Consider the following 19,001-nt stretch of genomic DNA (forward strand, 5'->3'; position numbering starts at 1 on the left):
GATCCAGCACCAGAAGCACTTCTTCACATTGTTTCATGCTCATGCAAGCTGAACTGTGGCGGAGTGTGCTCCTGCAGAAAAGCTGGTTTGAAATGTTCTTCAATTTGCAAGAAATGTATTGGGGTCAACTGTGAAAACGTGCCAAAATTTTTATATCAAGACAGTGAAGAAGATGTTATGAAGGATGTTGAGGAAACTGCTGACGAAATCAACGAACTTGCTGAGGCTGACTCGTTTAAAGAAGAGGTCAGCCTAGGATCAATTCTATGTACAGACCCGTAACTCAAGGTATTTCTGGTGACACTGAGGAACCTGGTCCATCAAAACGTTGAAAGTGATGCTCATATCTGTCTCAAGTGTGCTAAAGTGCGATATTACAAGTATTACACACCCAGAACTGTCAACATTTTTTACTAACTGACAATGCATTTTAATTGTAATAAAGCTACTTATTTTTAATGTCAACTGTGTGGCTTTTATACACAAGAATAATTACCTACCTAATTAGGTTACCTATTGCAGCTAATAATGGTTCAGATTCCTGAGACAATTTATTGTGTGTGTGTGTGTGTGTGTGTGTGTGTGTGTGTGTGTTAATGATGTATTTTTATATTTATAAGGCTGAGGTGGCCCATAGTGAACTTCAGGTAGTGATGTAAGAATCACAATAGTTGGGTGCCCAGCAATCCTCGTGTTGCATACAGAGAAACTGAATACCTGGAAGTGAGGTGGTAAATTCCAACATATGACATGATGTATAATGTATCTGTACTACACAAACAGAAACTGAAAAAAATAGTGTTCAAAAATAAGGTATCTTGCCACTATGCTCAAAATTTGAAAAATTGGTATTTTTTTAGGCACTGTAGCGCCTTAGATATTGGGAGTACAAAAAATGGCAAGAATCAAATTTGTAGAGAATTTTGTGCCCTTTAAAAAAGAAAATAGACGTTAAAGCGATAGGAGAAATAAAACAGAGATATTTTGAAAAAACTGATAAAAGGCCGAAATTTTCCAATTTTTTTGACTGCAGAAAGTTTTCCCAAGCGAAATTTTGTTGGTAAAACTTGGTTTTCTAATCTTTCCAACCATATGAACGAGTTGAAAAAATAAACTCTTCTACCCCACCTTTTGCAAGGTATATCTGCTATTTGACTGGACTACTATAAGAGTTGCAGTCCTGTGTTGCAGTATTTTTCCAAATTGGTAGCTACATGCTGCTCATTGTGTGTTTATAGAAATAAATGTTAAGTGAATTAAAAAAGTAAAACTGACAGTGTTACAGTACATTATTACTAACTCTTTAAAAAACCTAATAATCAGAAGATGAAAATCTACGAGATTTATGAAGCACCAAAACAGGGCGATAACTTTACAACCCACCCTCACAGACCCCACACTACGGCTGACACAAACGCAGGATGCTGTGACACTCACGGAAGACGGCAGTGAGCCGTGCAGCGACGGCAGACCTGCTCCGGCCCCACAGGCTCGCACCACTCTGAGGAGGCGTCCGACCGTACCGCAGGTGTGCGTCACGAGCTGGCGCCGGAGTGCCGTGCCGGCCCCCAAACAGGGGCGGGGAGAGGGGCGCACCAGACGCCAATGTCAGCTGCTTCTGGCGTGCCCGATACGTGCTGTACGCCCACTGCACTGTCACAGCCACAGCACACAGAATAAACTGTCTTACTCCCATGTGCTTTCTCTCTCTCTCTCTCTCTCTCTCTCTCTCTCCCGCACGCGCACACGCACGCACGCACACACGCACACAAATACTCCGCACTACTCCATTCAAGGCAAAAATAGATTTAACGGCACAAAAGTTCATCAGAAATATAACACACACACACAATGGAAAATCATAGACACGAGACAACAACCATCAGGACATTTATGAAATAGTTCGATAATTGTACTGGAATAAGGAACACAGGAAGCTTACTCTACAACAAACTACCCTCCACCATAAGAAAGAACAAAAGCAAATTTAGAAAAGACATTGAAGAATTACTTATCAAAAACATTTTCTACTCTGTTCATGAATACATGAAGCCAAATCTACAATAGTCAATGATATCAGCGTCACTGCAATAGTAACTACGTGCGGGCAGGCGGAGGTGGTGAGGGGACTGAGAGACGAAATTTGTTGTATCCGTGTAATCATATGAATACCTTATATTTTTATCTGTTGATGTAAGCATATTATATACTTCACAACTTTAGTGTCTGTATGTGTGGATGGATATGTGCGTGTGTGCGAGTGTATACCTGTCCTTTTTTCCCCCTAAGGTAAGTCTTTCCGCTCCCGGGATTGGAATGACTCCTTACCCTCTCCCTTAAAACCCACTTCCTTTCGTCTTCCCCTCTCCTTCCCTCTTTCCTGATGAGGCAACAGTTTGTTGCGAAAGCTTGAATTCTGTGTGTATGTTTGTGTTTGTTTGTGTGTCTATCGACCTGCCAGCGCTTTTGTTCGGTAAGTCACCTCATCTTTGTTTTTATATATAATTTTTCCCACGTGGAATGTTTCCTTCCATTATATTCACAACTTAGTAATACACACATCAAAAAAAGTTTGGCATCACCCTGGTTCCCAGAACTCCTGTGGATATTGTATCACAGACACAGTCCTTTTGACTGTTCAGAGATGTCACTAAACTTGTCCAAAGATGTGAACAACCATCCATGAGCAGTGCCTGTAAGATGGAGGGGGTCTGACAACCGATCAATCCCAGTCATTCCACCAGGAAGGAGGTACACAGCTCGTGTTGTTTGTAGTTCAACCGTGCCTAGACAGTGAATACCGCAGTTGGATCGCGTCCTCATTGTTACTCTGGGCCAGAAAGGGCTCTCAACTAGGAAAGTGTCCCGGCATCTCTAAGACAACCAAACCGATGTTGTTCGGACACGGAGGAGATACAGAGAGCCAGGAGCGGTCGATGACATGCCTCACTCAGGCCGCCCGAGAGCTACTACTGCAGTGGATTACCGCTACCTACGGATTGTGGCTCGAAAGAACCCTGACAGCAACACCGCCATGTTGAATAATCCTTTTTGTGCAGCCACAGGACTTCGTGTTACGACTCAAACTGTGCACAATGGGATGCATGATGCACAACTTCACTCCCAATGTCTGTGGCGAGGTCCATGTTTGCAACCACGACATCCTGCAACGCGGTACAGATCGGCCCAACAATATGCACTCAGGATTGGCATCACATTCTCAACACCTACGAGTGTTGCACATGCCTTCAACCAGACAATCATCGCAGAAGTGTTTGGAAGCAACCCGGTCAGGCTGAACGCCTTAGACACACTGTCCGGCGAGTGTAGCAAGGTGGAGGTTCCCTGCTGTTTTGGGGTGGCATTATGTCGGCCCAACATACCCTGCTGGTGGTCACAGAAGGTACTGTAAGGGCTGTACGATATGTGAATGCCATCCTCCGACCGATAGTGCAACCGTATCGGCAGCATATTGGCAAGGCATTTGTCTTCGAGGATGACAATTTGTGACCCCATTGTGCACATCTTGTGAACAACTTCCTTCAGAATAACGACATCACTCGACTAGAGTGGCCAGCATGTTCTCCAGACATGAACCCCATCGAACATGCCTGGGATGGATTGAAAAGGACTGTTTATGGACAACATGATCCACAAAGCACTCTGAGGGATCTACGCCGAATCACCGTCGAGGATTGGGACAATCTGAACCAACAGTGCCTTGATGAACTTGTGGATATTATGCCATGACGAATACAGGCATGCATCAATGCAAGAAGACGTGCTGCTGGGTATTAGAGCAACCAGTGTGTACAGCAATTTGGACCACCTCCCCTGAAGGTCTCGCTGCATGCTGGTACATGCAATGTGTGGTTTTCATGAGCAACAAAAAGGGTGGAAATGATGTTTGTGTTGATCACCATTCCAGTTTTCCATACAGGTTCCAGAACTCTCGGAACCGAAGTGATGCAAAACTTTTTTTGATGTGTATAATGTTCCCCTTTCCTTTATTCTTCCCCACAAAATTCTTATATGCTGGTAAGATCTTTTACTCTGTAAATGTATTTAAAGTACTTCGTATAAATTTTATACACGCATTTCAGTTATTTTTTGCAACATCATAGTGTAAATACATAATGATATTTTACAGTCAATGGTTTTAATTTATTTCAATTATTAGGATTTTTAACCTTTGCATAGCTCATAAAATCTCTTTCTCAGTTTTACTGTGTTCACAAGTTACAAGAGAGTGGACACCTGCCCAGGCTTTGCACATGTAGCACTACTATCATATGTAGCGGTATAAACAAACCTTCCTCATGAGTAAGTGAAAACCATATCAAAATCTCTACAGTAGGTCCTGAGACTAGACCACACATACAGACAGGAATTGTGCCAAGGACTTTAATTTATAATATTATACCATGACATCATTGTGTTGTATTGTAAGGCACCACGTATACCATTTGTATATGTATACGTGTATGTCGTCGTCATCGTCGTCGTCTCTTCTTTCCCCCATCGATATCAGAGCATGAGAAATGTTTTGTGTTTGTGTTTGCTGTTGACAACACCCAACTACACGGCCATGGTAACACATGATTCCAGAATAGCTAGCTCAATATAGTATAAAGATAGTGGGTTTCGATGCAGAGTTTTTAAGTGAGATTTTATTCTACACTTAATCTTTGAGACTCTAAGAACCAACTACTCTTAATCAGGTCCAAAATTCGACTTGTAACAAGAGCACTTACGTTCAGTCTACCACAACATTAATAATATGTAAGGCTATACACCACTAATAGAAAATATCACTGTTCATTAAATAACAAAATATACGAATTAACTTCTTTATATCTTTCCTTTTATTCAATCAAATGCTTTCAAATGTTTATTTCGCACCCACAAATCATTTACACCTCTAAGTAGAGTGTAAACGTGTGCATGAAAAATAGTACACAGTTTCTGATGATAACCACATATGAGCTTTTCTATTGCTAGGCTACTTTGATCAACAAAATTTATATTGGATTTTGAAATTGATCTTTCTATCCAAACTTACCTCCTCCACAATGACCCATCAACAGTGGGATAACATTCAAATATTCTCTCCTTTCGAGATAATTAAAAATTTGCGTAAATTATATTTTAGCGAGTTTAAAGCAAACCATCGGCGGTGCGAAAGCAGCCTTGATACTGCAACACACTCGCGATGCTGTCCACTGGCCAGAAGAATATGGCAAATTGCAATGACCAGTTACGTTTATTGTGACAACAATGTCAACAGCCTCATCTTCAGATCTTCCTGATGGTTCACCGTCTGAGGGATCGTTTTCATCTATAAGAAAATTCGTAAAAATTATCTTTTTTCTGACCAGGAATCAAACCACAGAATTACGGATAATTCGGACAAAAAATAGCTTACCATCACTAATGTCAGAATCTGCAATTTATTCATCTAATTCTGAACCACTATTGCTCAATAAAAACTCTATTTCTTCATCTCGCAAGGCCACGACGAAAATAAAGCGCAAAGATATCAGCCGACAACAGTCTAAAATTTCGAACTGCCGCGTGCCTGTCGTAAGTCGAGCGTGAGCGTGGCAAAGCAAATGACTCACAATATACTCTCGTACCACCTCCGACAGTGACATATGCTGCCATCTATAATTTTTTCTTGGTGCTAGGATAACCAGAGAGCACTTTTAAACCTACAGAATATGAAAGTCCCGCACTGGGAGTCGTTAACATCGCCGATAATCGGCCGACGTAGGAGCTACGTCGATCGTCTCTAAAGTGTTAACATCCAACTTCTACCTCTACCGTACCGTCCGACTTACCGACTGCGACGAGGCCGACGACAGCGACCTCCGCCGAGACGTCGAGGGCGGTGCCGGGGCCCTTCTGCAGGACGGTGGCGATGTTGGCGGGCACCAGTACTGCGAGCGCCACGCGGCAGGCGGGCGGCGCGCCCACAAAAGCGGCCACCAGCGCGCCTCCCACCAGCACCAGGAGGTGCCGTCCGGCGCACAGCAGCCGCTCCACACCGTCCCCTGTGTGCCAGGTCCACTCTCAGCTCTCACTTTATCAAACTGTGAATCACCGAGAAATACGGGACAATTCCAGATCGATACAGTGATTACAATATTTGATGCAGAGCAATGCATCTATAAAAATTACACAAAATTTAAAACAAAGTTTAAATACATTTTCACACGCTTTATAGGAGTTCTAGACGACTCCCCTCAGCCACAGAGACAGTATCTGAGTGACATTCTATTTTGTGCCGTACCTCCCGACGCAAGTGTAGTGAGGTCGATGTCGTCGCATCGTGATCGATACGATGACAGATACAAAATATGACCTCTGTGAGATGCGCATTGTGTGGTTAACCATCTCTGATAACAACAATTAGTTTTACAACTGTTTGTTTTTCAGTGCACAGCATCTCACCAATCACTCATGTACAGGTTACCGACGTAATTCGTCGCGAACACTCGGTCAGAGGAAGTATTTTAAAAAAATTCCAAGAAGTGTACTTAATTTTAGTCATATGTCAGAATGATATCGAAAAATAATTCGCACACAGAAAAGCTCGTTCGAGACTGAAGCACTCGTAAAAGTTAGTGTTGTATTCTATTTCTCTACCCGTACTCCACAAACCACCTGACTCTGTCTGGTGGAGGGTACTCCTGGTACCACTCTCTGACACCCAGATCCCTGTGCCAACTGCAAACGGTGTGGACAAAGAATAACCGATAGTAAAGCTCCATCTTAAGTTCTAATTTCTCTCATTTTCTCGTCGTGGACAGTTTGCGAGACATATGTGGCAGGGAGTAATATGTTGCCCGACACTTCTCCGAACGCACACTCTCAAAACGTTGACAGTAAAAACTCTCCACGGTGCACGGTGCCTCTCTCGTAGCACCTGCCACTGGACTTTGTGGAATATCTTTTAACGCTCTTGTGCTCACTAAATGATCCCGTAACGTAACCTGACACTCTTCGTTAGTTCTCACATATGTCTTCTACTGATCTGACCTGGCAAGGGTACCAGAGCGAGGACCGAGTACTCGAGAATTGGTCAAACAAGTGCTTTTAAAGCCACTTCTTTTGTGGATGATTTAATTTTTTTTAAATTCTTTCTGCAAATTTAAGTCTGTCCTTTGCTTTTCCTACTATTCGTTTTATGTGGCCACTCCACTTTAGGTTACTCCAGATGGTTACTAATAGGTGATTTAGAGTAGTTACTGCTGTCCAAAACCTTGGCTCAGCGTGTCCGACTGCCGTGCAGTGGACAGGTTTGATTCCCAGGCGCGTTGGAGATTTTTCTCTGCTCAGGGACTGGGTGTTGTTGTTATCATCATTTCATCCTCACTGATACACAAGTCACTCGATGTGGCATCAACTGAAAAGACTTGCAACTCAGTGGTCGAACATCCCCGGGTGGGGACCCCCAGCCATCAATGCCGTACAATCTTTTCTTTTCATTTTTCAGTAGTTACTGGTTCCAGTGATTTATCACCAATGGTATCAACCTTTTTATGTATACACCTACAAACATACTCCACAAACTACTGTATGGTGCATGGCAGAGTGTACTCTGTACTGCTACTGCTCATTTCCCTTCCTGTTCCACACGCAAATAGAGCGAGAGAACAAAAGACTATCTATACGGCTCCATACGAGCCCTAATAACTCTTTATCTTGCTGGTCCTTATGCAAAATGTATGTTGGAGGCAGTAGAATTGTTCTGCAGTCAGCTTCAAATGCTGGTCCTCTACGTTTCCTGAACAGTGTTCCTCGAAAAGAGTGTCGCCTACTCTCCAGGGATTCCCATTCGAGTTCATGAAGATCTCTGTAATACTTGCGTGTTGTTCAAACTTACTGGTGACAAATCTAGCAGCCTGCCTCCGAACTGATTCGATGTCTTCCTTTAATCTGACTCTGTGGGGCTCCCAGACAGTCTACCAGTACTCAAGAGTAAGTTGCACTAGTGTGCTACATGCATTCTCCTTTACAGATGAACCACACTTTCTTAAAATTCTCTCAATGAACCATAGTTGACCGTCACATTCTCTACGACAATCCTTCATTCCATTCCGTATCATTTTGCAACGTTGTGTCAAGGTATTTAATTGACACGGTTGCATCAAGCAGCCCACTACAAATTCTGCATTTGAATATTACGTGTTTGTTTTTCCTACTCATCTGTGTTAACTTACATTTTCCCACATTTAGAGCTAGCTGCCATTCATCACATCAACTGGAAATTTTATCTTGTATCTTACTACAGTCACTCAACTTCGACACCTTCCCGTACACCGCAGCATCATTTGCAAAAAACCGCAGACTCCTGCTCACCGTGTCACTCAGATAATTTATGTATATTGAGAACAACAGTGGTTTTTCACATCACCCTGGAGCACTACTGACAATACCCTAATCTCCGATGAACAATTGCTGTAAAGGACTACATACTGGGTTCCGTTACTTAAAAAGACTTTGAGCCGTTCACGTATCTGGGAACCTATTCCGTAAGCTTGTACCTTTGTTAACAGTCTGCAGTAGGGGACTGTGTCAAATGCTTTTCAGAAATCTAGGAAAATAGATGGTGCCTGCTGCATTTCACCCATAGTCTGCATGATGTTATGTGAGAAAAGAGAAAGCTGAGTTTCGAACATGTGGTGCTTTCTGAAACTGTATCAATTCGCTGACAGATGTTTTCCCATCTTAAAGTTTATCATATTCGAACTGAGAATATGTTCACGAACTATGTTGCAATCCGATGGTAGGATATTTATCTATAATTTTGCGGGTCCGTTCTTTTACCCTTCTTATATACAGCAGTTGTCTGCGCGCTTTTTTCCAGTCACTCGGGACATCGCGCTGGGTGAGAGATTTGCGATGAATGCAAGCTAAAAGACCCACGCCGTAGAGTACTCTTTGTAAAACAGTATTGTGGTTCAATTCAGAGCTGCCAACTTATCGGCTTTCGACCCTTTCAGATGTCCCTCTACACCAAGGATGCCTATTACAATGTCCTCTACACGGGAGTCTTTGTGATGGTCAAACAACGGTACGTTTGTACAATTCTCCCGAGTGAACAATTTCTTAAATGAAGAATTGAAAACTTTGGATTTCATTTTACTATCTTCTACTGCCACACCAAACTGCTCGAGTAACTGTACAGAAGCCTCAGACCCACTAGCCATTTTACGTAAGACCAGTATTTTCTCAGGTTCTCTGCCAGATCTTTTGCTAATGTACGATGGTGATAGTAACTGTACGTTTCACACATCAATCTTTTTACACATGCACACATGTCTCCTAACTTTTGTCGGTCATCATTTGCACGTTCTCTTCTGAACTGAGATTGCAACATCCTTTGCTTCATCAGCAATTTCCGAATTTCGTTGTTAAACCACAACAGGTCTTTTCCATCCTTAACCCACTTATTCTGAGCACAATTACAATATGTTTAAACTTTATACACAATTCCTCTACATCTGTTATCGTGGAACTAAATGATGTCCATTTATCGTCTAAATGGGATGCTAACAACTACTTATCTGCTTTTTCTAGCATAAATACCCACCAAGCTACCGTATTGACTTATTAACTTTACTAACCACAGTCGCTACGATGACACTGCCACCAATCCCTGTCGATAAGGCCAGGCCTGTTTGTAGCTACAAGTTGTATAATATTTCCATTGCATGTGATCTGTCAAACTAGCTGCTCAAGACAGTTTTCGGAAAACTGTGTTCAAAGCACATTGCAAGACTTGTCTGTTTGTATCCCCTACAATGAATCCACAGACATCTCAGCCTATACTCAGTAGGTAAAACATCCAACAATTAAGATTTCATCTGTATCTGTTATACACAGCCAGATAACTTCACTATCACACTCAAACTCGACCTCAAGAGACCTCTTAATCTGGCTTTTCGATACGTGTTCCACGACTCACTAAATATCTGAGCTTTCTACTTCGGGTTTTGGCACGAGAACTTACCTGGAGGGCAGTAAATTTGGGAGCTCTGATAAGGATACTTCAACAGTTTACTGATAAAATGTTTGAATGCGATCCGATTTCACTACCTCGGTGTCGCCTGGCGAGAGTTTATTAGAGAACCTCAACTTACAATTTAGCCTTAAAAATCGTGTACACTGCAAAAGTACTCAGCTGTCCAAGTAGTTGCTTCCTTTGTGTAGCACACCCTCAACCTATCAACGGGAGTCCTACAACTCGCCACCCAATAAAGTGGGTCGAGAAATCCGCAGCCAAGACTGTGCAGAGTCGACAAAACTTTTGGTTGAGATCCTGCACTTGGCTCCAAATCTAAGAACCCTCACTGACTCTGGGAACAATACTGCTAATTGCAAGCTCTGCTCGCAGCCTGGGAGCCAGGCCTGCAGCCTTCACCACCTCTGCCAGCCGCCTGAACTGAGGACGGCCTCAGAAGCGTGCAACAGGCGTTGTCAGTGCCAACGTGAGCCACGAGTTTCAGAAGACTGCACCCTGCACGCTCGACAGCCGCAGGTAAGGCCTCCTCCACATCTCGGATGAGGTTCTGAACGCTATCTTGCTAACGGGCTCCACAATGCAGCTAACGTTGCAGGGGGAGGGGGCACCGAGTACAATTTTTGTGTTAACACTGCACTCTTAACACATATTAACTTTTGGTGAGTTACGCTGAAGGGCAATTACACACAAAGCCTCTCCTGTATCTCATATTCGAATGTTGCGACGGTTAACCTTCACTGTTGTGGAAGACTGCTTCGCCGCTAAAAACAAGATATGCCGCAAATGTTTCTTTGTCCGTGGCTTCCAGCACTGATGCAGCAAAATTTAGACATTTTATGTAGTCTTCTTGTTTCAATTACTGAAAAATTATGTAAGGCTGCACTTAAGTTTAATTTTGAGAAAACCCCAAAGCACAGTTTGTGCCATTTATAAAACGGGCGTTAAATAAGTAATGTGACCCATTTCTTTTCTGGGTCAATTTCAGCTAAAACAATTCAGAGTTTGTCGTGGGACGTCGTGGAATGTCCCCCCTCCCCTTCGGCCCTTACAGTTTCACGACATTCCAGTAGGTGGCGACACTACACGCGGCATTCAAAATGGCACCCGTAACGGAGGTGCGATGCAAGCGGAGAGCTCCGTCGCGTCTTCTTTTTTTTTTGCGGAAAATCAGAGATTCGCAGATATTCGTAAGTGCTAGCAGACTGTCTACAGAGACCTAGCAATGAAGAAAGCACAGCGAGTCACCGTGCGAGCTGTAATCCCGACAAGGTCGCGCAAACCCGTCCGATCTCCCACGTGCCCGCCGGCCGCACACAGCTGTGCTTCCCGCAGTGTTGGAACTTGCGGACACACAAACATCTCACTGCACAACTGAACACCTCTGTCGGTGGTGCTGACACACTCGTCCACTGGCCGGGGTACTCACACGTGTGCGTCCACCGCGTTCCTCGTCGTCTAGCAGAAGACCGTAAAGAGCTACGGACAATCACGTGTGCAGAACTGCTCGTGCGTTACGGGGCCGACTGTGAAAAATTTTTGTCGATCGTCGCCACAGCTGACCGAGTACGGGTTCGTCACTTTGAACCGGAAACAAAACGGCAACAAGTGGAGTGCCGGCACACCGACTGTGAAGAAAAAGCTCAAAGCCACAGCCTCACTCAGTGAAGCCACTCTGACGGGGTCATTCTGTTCGAAGTGCTCCCCCACGGTACGACGATCGACTGTGAAGTGTACTGTGCTACCCACAGAAATTCGAGGTACCACTTCAGCTCGCCAATGTCCGGGAAGAACAGTAAATCCTGTCACCGTACTCTTCACGACCGGGGCTCCGAACGGTGTATTCCTATGGGATAACAGGAGGCACCACACTTTGGTTCACACCACAGGTGCCCTGAGGAATGTAAGGATCCCGGACCGGCCCGCCCGGTTCCTCGAGTTTTCGGCCACGGGGTACGTCTGGAATGCGACGGAAAGCCGTACACTTCCGTGCTAGCGTCAGACGGCCATCTTCGTTAAAAGCACACTACGGTTTTCAGGCGTAGCAACTAATTGCTCGAGATGACATTCAGAGGTCGTGTGCTTTCACGTCACGAGAAACACAAAGAGAGTATTTGCAACAGTGGGACACGCCTCTTACTGACGATAATGGATATCAGTTCCAAAAAAATGAAAGTATTACATCTCTAACAAAGTCATATAGCAATATTTTTCCTGTGACTCCCCAACAGCTTTTTATTTATTTTGATTTAAAAAAGAGGTAATTGCACCGAGCTCCCAATTCGTCAGTTTAATGCGGACACGGCACTGCAAAGGAAACTGAGAAACACGGTTAATCAGAGACATTCACATTTTTCTCGTAAAGTGCTACTTCTTGTATTTACATATTCTGCACATCACATGTGAAAGCTCACTGCATTAATTATGCATTAAAATGGATTGGAAATTATCAACCTTTAGCTTCTAGAGAAGAGACTAGGTGAATATCAGAAAATCTGCCACAGGTATGTTAAGATAGTGGAGTACCCACATTTACCTGACAATGGAGTGGGAAACAAAGGAATAATATTTTGGGGATGCCCAAATAGTTGGACTAGAGCATCATTTGTTTTCCCACGGTAAAGCATTAGTCACATGCATAACAGTGAATTTAAAACGAAAATAATCATACCAGACTACTGCAGGCTTCATTCCTTATTCCTCAAAAATCGTGAAACCCATGAGTGGTGTGTGTGTGTGTGTGTGCGTGTGTGTGTGTGTGTGTGTAGAGGGGGGGGCGCAACGCACCCGCCCGCCCGCCCAACCCACCCACCCACCCACCCACCCCCCACCCACACACACACACACACACACACACACACACACACACACACAGGAAAATGCCTTGTTAGGTGCCTCAAATTTTATGTTTCTTCTGCATGTGTGCGGGTTTCAAACAGTTCTGACAGGAGGTAGAGCTGTTGTGTATCATCAAATTGGCGTCTACATATGACTCTCATTACAAGCAGCATGCTATAATTGAAATCTTGATTGCAGAAAAAGAAAACGTGGTGACTATCCACAAATGTTAAGTGTCCAGTATGTGCTAATAATGGAGTTAATAGCAGTACTGTGGGGGGGATGAGTAGTGTAGAAGTATCAGAAAGTGCAGAAACTAAGTTCCCTGCTTGGCCACATTCTAGACGTCAATACAATACAGCAGTACCTGTGGTATTCTGATGACGATGCAATGTGGCGACCACAGCTGTTACAATCATCATCATTCCATTTTACAGCTGACTGAAGTCATTATTCACAATTGCGAATTCATCTGATGTGTTCTAGACATCATGTCCGGTGAGCGTGCATATGCCGCTATTTGTGTGGGCTGGCACATCACAGCTCGACAATTTGCTCTACAGCTATTGGTGAGCACTGGAATGTGTGTGTACGACGATTGAAATACTAAAATGCTCTAAGATGTGCTCCACGAAAAGATGAAAATGAAAAGCATTTGAAGTGAACTTGCAGTTGAATTTGGAGCAGTTCGACATCAATGGAGTGGCCTTTCTGTTACATACAATTACAGGTGACAAAACCCATGCGCATAGCTCAGCTGGAAGCAAAAATGCCATCAGTGGAGTAGCAGCACCCACAATTATAAAAAAAGAAGAAATTCAAGGCAGTTCCCTCTACTGGCAAAGCCACGGTGACAGTGTTCTTGGACAATGAACGTGTCATTCTCTTACCAAAAGTGAACCATTAATTCAGAGGCATATTTGAAGAATACAGACAAACTTAAGAGCCATTTTTGACATGTTCAGACTGACAAGAAACCAAAAGAAATCTTGCTCCAACAAGATAATGCAGGCCCACACACAAGTCTGAGACCTCGGCAACACGTCAGACATTACTGCCTCATCCATCCTATAGTCCAAACCTGACGTCCTTTGATTTTTGTCTTTTTGGGCCATTTAAGGATTCTCTATGTGGGACAAACCTTGATGATGATGACAGCAAAATTTATATAGTGGAAAGATAGCTACAAGAAGAGGACAAGCTCTTTTACCGACCGGGAATAAATGCTTTTACACAACTCTGGCATAAGGCCATAGAATGCGATGGAGACTACATAGAAAAACTGTATCTGTACATGAAATGTTGATGTTCTGATGGAAAAAGTGGCAGATTATTTATTAACACATCTTTGTACAAATATTTAACTCACAGCTGAGTAACTGGGAGCTTGCCGACTGTAGTGTTTTGTGATATTTGTAAAGATCCCAACACACCAGAATGAGATTTTCACTCTGCAGCGGAGTGTGCGCTGATATGAAACTTCCTGGCAGATTAAAACTGTGTGCCCGACCGAGACTCGAACTCGGGACCTTTGCCTTTCGTGGGCAAGTGCTCTACCATCTGAGCTACCGAAGCACGACCCACGCCCGGCACACAAAGGTCCCGAGTTCGAGTCTCGGTCGGGCACACAGTTTTAATCTGCCAGGAAGTTTCATATCAGCGCACACTCCGCTGCAGAGTGAAAATCTCATTCTGGAAACGTCCCCCAGGCTGTGGCTAAGCCATGTCTCCGCAATATCCTTTCTTTCAGGAGTGCTAGTTCTGCAAGGTTCGCAGGAGAGCTTCTGTAAAGTTTGGAAGGTAGGAGACGAGGTACTGGCAGAAGTAAAGCTGTGAGTGCCGGGCGTGGGTCGTGCTTCGGTAGCTCAGATGGTAGAGCACTTGCCCGCGAAAGGCAAAGGTCCCGAGTTCGAGTCTCGGTCGGGCACACAGTTTTAATCTGTCAGGAAGTTTCATCCCAACACACCATTGGAAAGCCGTCAACAAGAGATGCTCATAAGTAAATTGAATAAGGATAAATGTAGTGGGAAAGGGAAACTGTGTTTTCCTTTGTTGTATGTAGTGAATGAGGAGCAGTGTTGGAGCCGGCGAGAAGGGGACCAGTAAAACTGGTATTACAACCACTGGTCATCCGAGTCATTTGTGCCGCAGTGCAGCAAGCGCCTGAATCCAGGAGCCACAGAGTAAACGATGCACCAACATGGGCGTAATGAACAATGGAAGAGTGGTAGTTGATTTTCTGGTTTTTTTTCTCTCAGGTCCTTCAGTACGGACGTTTGAATGCACTCAAGAGAGTGGTATTACCGTAGCAATTGTTAGTTGTGTTGAGAAAAGTAATAATGAAAATACTGGGCAAAATATACATTTGTTTGTGAGAAGTGTTGCTATTTATCTAGTAGCGCAATAGAGAGAACTTGCGGAAGCATTCCAGGGATCTTCACCGTAGTTGGATTGGCAGGGAGGTGGCACAGAAGGATCCGGACCACTCTGAGAAGAGAGGATAGAGGATAGAGGATAGAGGCAATACTACTTTCTTCTGGCGGTGTACTGGGGTCGGCAAACTACTGCCCTGTTATATCGGAGAGGGATGCAACTTCACGCTAGTTCTGGTATAAATCTTACAAAATAACCAACAGCAGGAGAAGAAGGAAAAATACACCGCACGCCCTAGGCGGGACAGGAACTGCAGATAGCCACCACCCACCTGCATCCCCAGCAAGGCGGGTGACCCAGCCGAGTCGGGTGTCCAGCTCGGAGCGCGTGTTCTCCACCAGTCGCAGCAAGTAGTCCACCGTCTCGTTGATCTTGCGCAGCCGCTCCAGCGAGTGCCGGTACTGACGTGCCGCCGACCGCTGGTAGTCCAGCACCTCACGCGTGCTCCGCTCTGACACACATTGTACCTCGTATACATATTTGCGTGTAGTAAAAGCGTATCCAGGATGCAGGACACTGTAGGTACGTATCACATAATACGTGGGGAGTCACATACAACATGTACCCCCTTTTATTTTGTGGACTGTGGGAGACAATGAAATGGGATTGTTGGTAAATTGTAGTGGACAGAGGAACACATAATTTTGTAGTATGCTTAATACAGTCAACCGTCTTCACTCTCTTACCAATCAAGATATAGAACAAACAATTTTTTTACAGAGTGATATACTATTCTTTTGACGGCATTCTGAAGGTCTCTAAAAGACAAGTACAGCAATGTGACACACTGTCCGTGTTGTACACTGACGGTGACAGGACGGAAAGGGTGAAACGGAATGCTGGCACACGGCCTACCTCTCCCAAATAACACTTCGGGAGTCGATCTTAACGTCCCTATCCGACAGACGTATCACTGTCGACAGTGTCACGTATTCAGTCTCATTTCACGAGCCGCTGCAAAAACATTTGGAATTTCATCCGGGACGTTGGTGCAAAAACTTGTCAGCTTCCCTCAGAGTCAACTGCCACCACACAGGCGTGTGTTGGCAACCTTGGCGATGAGGAGGGTACAGTTTTCCTAATCCCTTTCTACTATGCTAAAATTTCCAACAATCATAGCTGACCCTGTATCTATGTCATATAAAGCAATGCCGAGAGGAAATATTTTTTATATTAATAGTGGAAGACCTGTATCCTTGCTGCATATAGTGATGGAATCTGGCACTTGGAAGGGTTTACACTTCAGTAGAAGATTCTAACTGCCTCACTTTAAGTTTAGCACATTTCTCGTATACTTCTGTGAAAAGTTTCAACATCGAATTTAAGAATGTGTTATATCACTTTACTCATCTTTTCAGGAGTTTTGAAATATCATTAAAGTACATCATTCCATTTATAAAAAAAACATACTTGTTTTAGTATCTTCTTTGATACAAGAGTTAAGAGTATTTCTCATGAAACAAAATTAAGTACCCCTGACTTCTATCACTTACAACAGTTTCTTGAAGTGTCATCAGATAAAAGTGGTGCAAATTTTAGATGATAAGCTGTGTATATCTAAGGTTCTTCGGAAGTAGGGGGAGGGGGCTGGTTGGAGAAGGTGAGGGAAATTAGATGTGTCTCTCAATAATGGTTACTCTCTTAACACTGAGATGGGTGGAGGCAAATCAGCTGGAAAGAAAAAGAAAGTAAGTAACTGAGAAACATATTCTTCAGTTAGAAAATCCTATAAGAATTCTTCCATGAAACAGCTACACTGCTCTTGACACTCCAATATTGGGACACATACAGCAGTCACAGAAAGTCAAATTACACTAACAAAAATCAGAACATATCCTGCCTCTAAATATCATATGAAAACAAACACTAGAAGTCTTCTTGTTGGACTACTAAAGATCATATAGAAAATTGTTACGGCTTGCACAGAGTACACTGATATACGAGTAAATGTATCAAATGAATTTTCTGCTAAAGTTGTTGTTGTTGTGGTCTTCAGTCCTGAGACTGGTTTGATGCAGCTCTCCATGCTACTCTATCCTGTGCAAGCTTTTTCATCTCCCAGTACCTACTGCAACCTACATCCTTCTGAATCTGCTTAGTGTATTCATCTCTTGGTCTCCTTCTACGATTTTTACCCTCCACGCTGCCCTCCAATACTAAATTGGTGATCCCTTGATGCCTCAGAACATGTCCTACCAACCGATCCCGTCTTCTGGTCAAGTTGTGCCACAAACTTCTCTTCTCCCCAACCTGTTCAATACTTCCTCATTAGTTATGTGATCTACCCATCTAATCTTCAGCATTCTTCTGTAGCACCACATTTCGAAAGCTTCTATTCTCTTCTTGTCCAAACTATTTATCGTCCATGTTTCACTTCCATACATGGCTACACTCCATACAAATACTTTCAGAAATGACTTCCTGACACTTAAATCTATACTCGATGTTAACAAATTTCTCTTCTGCTAAAGTAGAAAATCAAAAAGCACACAAATCAGATTAAATTAGCTCTCCAGCCCCTCCTGTTCATACAAGTAGTACTAAACATCTGTGGACAGATGACTAGTCAGGCATAACGGCAGTTTTGTTTACACTGTGGAGAGTTAGCCGCCACTGGATTCCATCATCAGTCCGGCAAGAGTAACATTTTCTGTGTGACTTTGTACTGGTTTTCCCTTCACACCCCTTAAACATTAACTCTGAACCAAAAAATATGCTATCAGCAGCTTAACATCTGATACATCCTGTATTGCCAGTTGTTTAGGAAGTTGGAAGTTTCCAAGTAGCACTAGCTCTAGCTCACACCAGCCTAGTGCTGCAGTAAAGTGGCGTTACGCGATTCCAAGGGTTCTGCCATTGACTTCTACATGGGAATGGGATTGTTTTCATAATGGAGGGGCACTTGAATTCATTATAGTTTGGCCACTTACACACACTATTTATCGATTACACAGAGTATGCTGTTTGAGGCTTTCCCGGCGCTGCATCTGCTTGACAGGTTCTCGGGACTTACGCCGGATAATATTGTAAAAGCCGCACAATATTTCAGCAAGACAACTGCCCGCCATCTTCAGGTGCTACTATCGCGTCGCTGAGAAACGCGCCACTTTATATGCTGGCTTTCTAGAACAGCTCAGGCGCCAGCGTGGCATAACGTCATCGAAGACCAATCGTAGACAGCGTCGAATACCAGAGTCCTCTGCTGGAGAAACGGGTCGCGGTCTGCGGAAGCGCGCCGCGGCGCGGGAAATGCGGCCGGGAGCGACGGACGCCGTGCGCGCGCGCGAGGTGTTGGCGCCCGATTTAAGCATCTGCGCTAAGGCTTCCCATCTGCGTTGACTCGGTGCGGTTGCTAATCTGTGGCTGACGGTTCCTTAGTGCCGACAAGGCTGGTTCCCAGGCTTTGCTCAGGTGAAACCCCGTGTCTCTGTTTATTAGCTCGCTGCTTATGCGTATTTCGACCGCCTCTTTGATGATGGAGTCCCAGTATGTGGAAGCATGTGAGAGGATCTTGGTTTCTTCGTAATTCATGCCGTGTCCCGTGTCAAGGCAATGTTCAGCAACCGCAGATTTCTCTGGCTGACCCAACCTCGTGTGACGTTTATGTTCGTCGCATCTGTCTTTGACCGTACGACACGTCTGGCCAATATAAGATTTCCCACACTGGCACGGGATTTTGTATATTCCTGGTCTCCTCAGGCCG

At 44.0% G+C, this 19,001-nt stretch overlaps 1 protein-coding gene across 1 annotated transcript in view; it reads right to left on the bottom strand.

The window, feature by feature from the left end:
* Positions 1-19,001, bottom strand: part of LOC124719867 — a 146,159-nt gene that overhangs the window by 81,453 nt on the left and 45,705 nt on the right. The window contains exons 4-6 of the mRNA XM_047245050.1: positions 15,570-15,749; positions 5,841-6,053; positions 1,438-1,653 (exon numbers count right to left, since the gene is read on the bottom strand). Coding sequence (XP_047101006.1) covers positions 1,438-1,653; positions 5,841-6,053; positions 15,570-15,749 — 609 coding nt within the window. The remainder of the gene's footprint in view (positions 1-1,437; positions 1,654-5,840; positions 6,054-15,569; positions 15,750-19,001) is intronic.

Source organism: Schistocerca piceifrons, chromosome 11 (assembly GCF_021461385.2).
Source record: "Schistocerca piceifrons isolate TAMUIC-IGC-003096 chromosome 11, iqSchPice1.1, whole genome shotgun sequence".
NCBI classification, from domain to species: Eukaryota; Metazoa; Arthropoda; class Insecta; order Orthoptera; family Acrididae; genus Schistocerca; species Schistocerca piceifrons.